The 9,432-nt window shown below is 39.9% G+C and overlaps 1 protein-coding gene across 1 annotated transcript; it reads right to left on the bottom strand.

The window, feature by feature from the left end:
* Nucleotides 1–516: 516 nt before the first annotated feature.
* Nucleotides 517–3,879, bottom strand: Pcdhb6 (protocadherin beta 6). Its single transcript, NM_001014780.2, has one exon. It carries the CDS (start codon nt 3,877–3,879, stop codon nt 1,561–1,563), a length of 2,319 nt encoding a protein of 772 aa, NP_001014780.1. The 3' UTR covers nt 517–1,560.
* Nucleotides 3,880–9,432: the final 5,553 nt, after the last annotated feature.

Below are 9,432 nucleotides of genomic sequence, written 5' to 3'. Positions count from 1 at the left end.
GATGCTAGGCAACCTGTCAGTCTTAAAGTGTTGTCTTTCCAGAGTTTCCCAAACTATTCAATTTTTTATAGATTCAATTATTTTCTTTTAGACAGTAACATTCAAAGACTAGATAGATACCTCCAGATGACAAAACATGAAAAAAATAAATTTACCCAAAATATAATAATTTGTCATGTAAAAATTTTAAAATTTCATTTTGTGGTTTTGGTTGTTTCCACCACATGTTATTTTTTGATGTAGAAAATTCAAACATCCCAAACGATAATCTTTTTCCCATAATGTATTCTATATTTTCATTTAATTACAATATTGTAGGTAGCATACTGCTGTGGATTGACAATTTTCATCCCTGAATAATCCTATAACATGACAGGTTGTAATAGGAAGGGAGGAACCCTCAAAAGGAAGCAATAAATTATTTGCCAATAATAATAATAAATAAGCGGTGTATTTATGGCAAGTAAGTATTAATAATAAAATGACTAAAACACTTAAAAGCCACACACCTGTATATTCTGTTGAAGGTTTAATGTGTCATCATTTATATCCATGATTTACAATTCTACTTATCAACTGAGCACATGCCTCGCTAAATAAATGTCCACTCGTACAAGATGAAAGCATACTACATGATTTACAATGGATTAAATCAAGAAACATCATTTTTGGTGCATTTTAGTAGCAATATAGGGTTGTATATAAGCAAATAAAATCTTGAAATACGAATTGTGGTAGTCAGTAAAGATAATAAATCAATTGCCCTACTTCTGTTTGTGTACAAAACATGTAAAATATGACAATGATTGTATCATATGGTCACACTTCATCAGCTGCAGTCAAAGCTACTTTGCCGTCATGTATAATAAGTGTGTGGTGTAGGAAAACACACACATGCACATTGCCTTACTTAGGCATCAAGAAGAATAAAATTGTTGCTTTTGGGAATAAATGAAACTGCAGATCATTTAGGCTCAATTATCACACTCTAACACAGGAAGCACATGAGGCTTTTAGGAGGCTAATGGGGAGAAAATAGAAGGTGGTAATTAGGTGATCATTATCATGGTGTGGTATATGCATCTCTGAAAATATCCCAATGAACATTGCACGTCAGCATAGTTAATGCACAGTGGTGAATGTTAAAAACAAAACAAATACTGCTTAGCAAGTTACATGCATAGCCTCAACAAGATACAATCTGAAGTGGGTATATTTCCAAATATAGCCATAAATGCAGAGAGAGAAATGATTCCTATAAACGGTATTTGAACTGACCATAGAAGCACAGCAAAGTTTCTTATTCCCCTCTCAAATTAGTGAAGAAAAAACCTACAATAAGATTGGATTGGTAAAATACGAAGCACAGAAATAAAAAAAAGAAAGAAAAGAAAGTAATGAAAGAAAAATTATGAGTAAAATCAACATAGGAATATATTGTCACAAGGAAAAATTGTTAAATGCAAACAAAAATGTTAATAGCCAAGAAACTAATCGTATTCAGTTACCAAAACATGGGTGACCCTAACACTGAAGTTTAATGAGGGTTCCTGAAGGACACTATTGGGAATGATGGTTCAGAAATTTGAAATCTGTTGTCCCAGAATCTCCGGTCAGACACACCTCATACTGGTAGCTCTGGGACAATGTCCCCATACCACTGACATCCACCAAGTGGCCAGGAAAGTGTCCCTCAGGCACAGAGCAGGCACCCAGAGAGGTCTCCCTGGCCCTCCTGCACAACCTTACTCCCACGAACAATAACACAGACAGGAGGAACAGCGAAGACACAGAGGCCAAGGCAACAACCAGGTACAGAGTAAGCAAGTCTTCCTCTTGTGAGGGGTCACGCCTCACCTCTGGCAGAGGCAGGTAGGGTTGAGAGAAGCCATCCACAAGCAGTACCTGCAGAGTGACACTGGCAGAGAGTGGAGGCTCGCCATTATCCTTGACCAGCAACAGCAGCCTGTGCTTGGGTACATCACGCTCGCTCAGAAGCCTGGTGGTGCGCACCTCGCCATTGTGCGCCCACACGCTGAACAGCCCAGGCTCTGTGGCCTTGAGCATCTGGAATGACAGCCAGGCATTCTGCCCAGAGTCGCGATCCACAGCCACCACCTTAGTGACCAGATAGCCAGGCTCTGCTGCCCTGGGCAGCAGCTCGGTACAGGATGCAGAGGCGTTCTGCAGTGGGTAGAGCACGAAGGGCGCATTGTCATTGTCGTCCAGCACCACCACGCTCACCAGAGTCTGACTGCTGAGCTGGGGAGACCCTTGGTCTGTGGCGCTCACGCGGAACTCAAAGCCCTGCAGGACCTCATAGTCCAGCGCCCTGAGTGCGAACAGCTGCCCATTGTCTATGTTGATTGAAACCAGTGAGGCAAGAGACAGCTGTGGGTCTCGAGGTGGCAGCAGCGAGTAGGTGATGTGGGCATTGGAGCCTGAGTCTGAGTCTGTGGCACTGATGGTGCCTATGTGCAGGGCGGGGCTGTTGTTCTCGTGGACAAACATGGTGTAGGAGGTTTGGGTAAAGACAGGGGCATTGTCATTGATGTCCATCACCTGCACTGTTATGGTGTGCTGGGTTGTGAGCCTGGGTGTGCCCAGATCTGAGACAGTGATGGTGATGTTGTACTCAGCTCTGCTCTCTCTGTCTAGTGGCCCTTCTGTCACTAAAGTGTAGTAATTCTCGTATGTAGGCTTCAAAAGAAATGGAAGTTCGTTCTGAGTAGAACAAACCATCCTTCCATTATCCCCAGAATCTGGGTCAGAAACACTGAAAACAGCAACTACAGCCTCAGGAGCATTTTCTGGGATGGAACGAGTGAGCGAAGATATGGTGAGTTTAGGGGCGTTGTCGTTCACATCCACCACCTGTATAGCCACAGTGCATTTTCCTGAAAGACCTCCGCTGTCTGTGGCTACAATTTCCATGTTATAGTATGGAGTTGCCTCAAAATCCAATGCCCCTTTAAGGCGAATTTCTCCTGAAATTTCATCTATTACAAATGGCGGAGAACCTCCGGAGTCTTGAAACAGAGAATAGGCTACATTGCCATGTATCCCAGCATCTAAGTCTCTGGCAGAGACTGTGACAACTAAGGCATTGAGGGGACTATCTTCAGGGACCTCCACAGCATAGAGAGACTTTACAAATTGGGGAGCGTTATCATTGATGTCCACGACTTCAATTCGAACCGTCGTTGTCCCAGACTTGGGTGGAGCACCCCCATCCAGAGCAGTGAGGATTAAAGTGAGCTCAGGCTGCTCCTCCCTATCCAGGGCTCTGTCCAGCACCAGCTCTGGGTATTTCCTGCCATCTGTGCGACTGTGAGTAACGACGTGGAAATGGAGGTTGGGACTGACTGTGTAGTTCTGAACAGCGTTGCTCCCTATGTCAGAGTCCTGAGCTGCCTTCAGAGGAAACACAGTTCCTGGCTGGGCAATTTCTTGAATTTTTAGGAGCATTTCTGTGTCAGGGAATTCTGGAGAGTGGTCATTTATATCTGTGAGCTGCAGGTCTGTTTGAAAGAACTGCACAGGGTTTTCCAGTATGACCTGGAAGTGCAGCACACAGGGTTCTGTCGCCCCACACAGTGCCTCGCGATCTGGCTTTTCCTTCAGAAGCAAATTTCCTGTCTCTGCATCCAGCTGCAAGAGGTCTTTGTTTCCTCTGTGATGGATTCGTGCCCCTCTAGTGGCCAGTTCCCCAGCCCTGAACCCCAGATCTTTTGCCAGGTTAGCTACCAAGTAGCCACTCTCCGTTTCTTCTGACATCGAATAGCTAATTGCCTCAGAGCCAGCCTCCCACAATAGCAACAATAGAGCAAGAAAGACCACTTGCCTTTTCTCTGGTGTTTTTGCTAGCGCTGTCTCCATTGTTGAGATATGCAGTGCTTGTAAATCTTGTATGTTTCAATCACAGAGATATTTTGGTGAAATAATCTCAAATAAACCTTATTGAACTGCTTTCTGAAATCCTTTCCCCAGGATCTTAAGCAAATGCTCCCCTTTTCAGGGGAACACTCAGCATTCTGAATCCCAGGAATGGCGGTTTGGGCATCTTGGGAGCCCCTTGTTATACAAATCCTTAGACTGCAGCGCCACCGTGTGTACTATTTTAGTGTTGCACATAGTGCTCTACACCTTGTTCTAAGTTCAGCCCCGCTGTGTTTAAACATCTTTTAAGACACAGGAATATCCCTCTATTTGTGTTCTTCGAAAACAGGTTCCAACACATTTGCTGCATTATCAGTGAGTATAATTTTTTTAGATGAACAGACTATCACATTGATTGTAAAGACTTTTTGAATGCATAAATTTAATGCAATGATTACCTACAAAATACTTGATATTCTCAAATACCTTTTCATTTAAGTGTAACATATGTATAAAAAAGGACACCAATCTTAAGTGTTCAGAACAACAAAGCCACCAAGTTAATAAGTCCAATAAGCAGAATCTAGATAAATATATACTGTGTGCCTAAACAAAACATGTTCGCCTGTCAACCTCTGGTTTCCAGTCTCTTTCTAAGGACTACACCGGCTTTTATTGCCGTAGGATCTTCTGTCTTTCTTACAGCTTTATAAAGTAGAATCGGCAAAGTATTTCTCTGCTATAGTATTTTCTTTCACTAGTATTTTCTTTGGCAAGCTCATCTATGGTATGCTGTTTTCCATGTTTTGTATCATGTGCTTGTGTGTTTCCATGTTTGAAATTTTTCGTTTGCTTTTGAGAAAAGCTATCTCTACATAGCCCTGGATGTTCTGGAACTCATTCTGTAGAGCAGACTGACTGCGAACTCACAAAGATCTGCCTGCTTCTGTCTCTCCTGAGTGCTGGACTTTAAATCATGCATCACCACACTGTGAGGCCAAGGCTTGAATTTTGACTAGCACTCCTATAAGCAATTACTCATATGTTCTGTGTAAAATATGTGTATGCAAAAATATACACACATCATATGTATCAGAGTTGCTTGGTGTATGTCATAGTGTGAAAATACATTTAGCTTTAGCAAATACTATGAAATGGTTCCCAGAAGTAGGGCATATACTGAGCTGCCTGTGGTGGTCCACCCCTGTAGTCTCATCTCTGTGAAGACACATCGGTTATCACAAGCTTAAGGGCAGTGTGGGATATATAGTGAGTCATTCTCTCAAAGACATTTCTTTAAAAGTTGGGGATAAAAATACAGCTCCACTGTAGAATGCTTGCCTAGTGCACTCAGTGGATTGAGAGGCATTCCCAGCAGTGTGAAAAAGGTTATTCCAGCAACACATGAGAATTCCAGTTGCTCCATAATCTTGTCAACATTTGATGCTGTCTTTCCAGTTTTAATCGCTCTAGTGAGTATGGATATCACAGTGTACATTCATTAGCACTTTTCTGGTGGTTAATGAAATTATGCAAATGTTCACGCCCTTATTGACCATTCGGATGTTGAGTTACTTCATAGGTTTGTCTATCTGAGGCATTTGCCTGGTGGGTTGGTCTGCAGAAGAATTTATATTCTTAGTATAATACCTGTTTGTGTATGCATATTGTAAAGTTTTTCAACCTATGCTTTCTATTTTAACCTTATTATAGTGTCTTTGTGAAACAAAAATTACTAATTTTAACTTACCCTGACATGTCATTATTTTCCGTTTTCTGGGTAGCACTTTTCTCCCATTTAAATCTTTGTGTCCCCAAGGTTATAGCAAGTCTTATCATGTATTTTGAATGTTTCTTTTATTTTTCACATTTAAAAGTACAATCAATGTAAATCTTACAAGTGAAAAAGACTAAGGACCACGTGTTTCCAAATGCCTTTGCATTCTGTGACGAAAAGATGATCCATTTCTCATTGTTTCTGAATAATCACAAGGGTCATATCATACTTGACAGGAATCAACTCAAAGATTCATTTGTTACTGAATAACTATGCACTCTTCTCATAATTCTGTAATAGTTTTTTTAATTTTCAGGATATGTTTTCTTATGAAAGATTAGTTTTACAGAATTTTAAATCTACAGAAAAAATTACTGAATGCACAGAGAACCTCTACAGTCCTGTACACCCATCTTCACTGTAATCCCCTATGAATGGTACATTTCTTATAACTAATTGATCTTCAATATTCACACATTTCTTTTACTGAGTCTATTTCCTCTATGTATTCTACATTATATAAACTTGGATTAATTTATCATGATATCTATTTTAGCATACCACAAAGTAGTTCCTCTGACCCCAATTCTTCAAAATCTATTTATTTATCCCCCTCTTCTTTCTGAATCTCTTGAAATCACTGACCTTTTTACTGTTTGCATGCTTTGGCCTTTTCAACATGTTACATATAAGAGTTTTTCAGTTTGGCTTCTGTGACGAATTTGTTTTTATGTTTTCTCAGTTGAATTGGAAATTTCTGGTTTCTTTGGCGACTCAGATGTGTCATGTGATGTTTTTCTGGAAACTATCTTATGAGAGGATGATTTTGCTGGTGCTTTTCTGGAAGCAGCCTAGAAAAGGGGCATGTGATGTTTTTCTAGAGTAGATGTTTGGGAGAACATGTGATGTTTGGAAAGAGTGTAAATACAATCCAGCAGACAGTGGACAATGCTGTCTGGTATTGGTTCACCTTGCCACTCTCTGCTGATCTTTGTCGTGACTTGGTAGAGAGAAACACATCAAAGAACTTCTGGTAGTACTCCTGCATCTTCTTGCTGCTTCTGGGGACTCAGGCAGATTGGCAAAGCCTCTCAGGGTTTCTTTTGGACCTAACTGCCATTGCTGGTTCATGAATGGCGTTTGCAAGTGGATTGAGCTACCACTGCAGATTTGGGTGAACCGAATTGCTGATGTCATGACAACACCGATTAGATTCTCTCCAAAGAACTGTTTCTAAACAGGCCCACCTCCTCCTTTGTCCTATTAACCTTTCCTTTCCATTGCCTCTGGGTGGTGGGCAAGAAGGGAGGTTAAATCATTCACATATGCTTATTAACATAGGTTTTGAAAAATATAATCCCACAGCAGACAATTTTTCATGGGTTGATAGCTCATTTCATTTTGGTATTGACTAATATTCCATTTTGCAATTGCATCAGACTTTTTTCAGTTTCCCTTTCTGAATGATCTTGGTCACGACCAGGTTTTTATATGTGATGTAAAGAGATTCAATAAACACCCCATTCCAGTTTTTGTGTGAGCATCAGTTTCTGGCCAATTTAAATATATACTAAGAAAATTGATTGCTTGCTGACATATGTGTCTTTTAGTTTTTGCTCCCAAGATGTTTTCTAAAATGGCACTATCTTTTTCACCCCATGACCCACATATGAAGGTTCTTGGTCTTCCGTGTCACTTGCAGCCGTTGGTGGTTTGGTGTCCTGGAGTTTGCCCATCCTGCCTGTGGTTGGGTGGTGGAGTTTCATTATTTGAATTTGCTGATGTGAGCTTCTTCTCATGTGCGTATTTGCCATCTATATTAGTCACGGTTCTCTATAGCATGACTTGCAGGCTGTGGTCCAACTGATTCAACCATGGCTGCCTATAAATGGAAGGTCTAAAAATCCAATACTTACTCAGATGGTCTCTGGTATACACTTGAATTCTGAAGAGGTAGGTTCTAATGTCAGTGAATGAATGGACTAGCTAGCAAGATAAGAACAAATAGACAAAGAGGGAGGAGCTCCCTTCTTCATTTTCCATATAAAACAGTAGTTTCTAACCTTCCTAATGCTGTAACCCTTTAGTTCCTTTTATGGTACCCCCAACCATAAACTTATTTCCACTGCTACTTCATAACTGTAAATTTGCTACTGTTATAAAACTTACGTAAATATCTGATATTTAGGATACCTGATATGTGACCCCTGTGAAAGAACCATTTGACCCCCAAAGTGGTCATGGCCCGCTGGTTGACAGCCTGTTATAAAGTCTTCCAGCAGAAGGAGTGGAGCAGATTAAAGGTGGGTCTTCCTGACCCCGAAATCTGCATTAGAAGTGAGTCTTCCCACTTCAAACTAAACAAAAAGTCCCTCATATATGTGCTCCACTTGAGGGTTTCCAGATGTAGCCAAGTAGACAACCAAGAACAGCCATCCCACCATCTCCAAGTCTTGTTTTGTAAGTGTTAAAATCTTTGGCACATTTTTTATATGTTGTTGATTTCTTAATGTTGAGTCTTGAAAGACTTTACATATCTAGAAAAGCTGTCTTTTATTAAATGCATCTGTTGACAGAATTTTCTTCTGGTCTATGACTTTTTAAAAAAATTTGTAGATTATTTTGCAGAGAAGATTTAATTTTAATAAAGGCTGAACCATCAATTCTTTCTTCCGTGGATCACACTATCATTGCCAAATACTCAGTTTTATTTTGGGTTAATATTGCTTTACTATGTTCTCTTTGTATATGCACACAAAGTGTATATCCAGTCCATCAAATGCACAAAGAATGTTGAAATTAAGATTTTACAATTTCTATTGACTGAAGGATAAGTATTTCAACCACAGAATCCTCACAATACACTACTGTGCCTTATAATTTATTTATAGCCTTACATTGTTTTAGATTTTTGCTTTGCAACTTCTATTAGATTTGCTTCTTGGTGTTTATGTGTTTGGAAGACGTTTTGAATGCTATTTAAATTTTCAAATTTTCTTCATATAAACAGAACTGACACTGCACTTGCCAGTACTCAAGACATCACTTGTCTCTTCTGATCACAAAGTTTTCATGATTTTGTTGCATAAAATTGTGCTATTTCTTCTACTGTGGCTTTTACTGCTTCTCTGTGTTTTTTCCTCTAGTTGGGACTGGTAGTAAAATCTCAGCAGTCACCATGGTGGGCATCCTTGTCTCATTGTTGATTTCCAGCAAACATTTCAGTGATTTCCTTTGATGATATTGACTAGGTATGTGTTTGGTTTGGTATTTTATGAGATAGGATGCCACTGAGTATAATCTGGGCTGTCTTGGAACTCACTCTGCAGACCAGGCTGGCCTTGAACTCACAAAGATCCACCTGCCACTGCCTCCTGAGTTCTGACATTAAAGATGTGCCACCAAATCTAGTTACTGTATACTTTTAAATACTCAAAAACTCCCTTCTATATACATTCACACACTTTGCACATTAATATATGCTGGGTTTTGTTGAGTAAAATTTTCTGTACCCATTGAGATTAATTGAATTGTTTTTCCTCTTTTGTCACTATGATGAATTACAATGATCAAAAATCAAATACGAAATGCTTTGCATCAGACTAGACTTCACTTGTCACTTCTGATCACAATCCTATGTCATCATTTACTTTTGCCTCCGAATCTGATTGCCTTTTTCTAAAGAAAGACCATGCCCATGTATATCTATGGAGGAGTTTTGTCACTTCTTTCTTAGAATGTCCTTTTAGAAGGTTAGGTATTATAATGTATTCGAA

This window comes from Rattus norvegicus, chromosome 18 (assembly GCF_036323735.1).
Source record: "Rattus norvegicus strain BN/NHsdMcwi chromosome 18, GRCr8, whole genome shotgun sequence".
Lineage (NCBI taxonomy): Eukaryota > Metazoa > Chordata > Mammalia > Rodentia > Muridae > Rattus > Rattus norvegicus.
The sequence above is the reverse complement of the archived record's forward strand: the minus strand, read 5'-3'. Positions and strand labels throughout refer to the sequence as shown.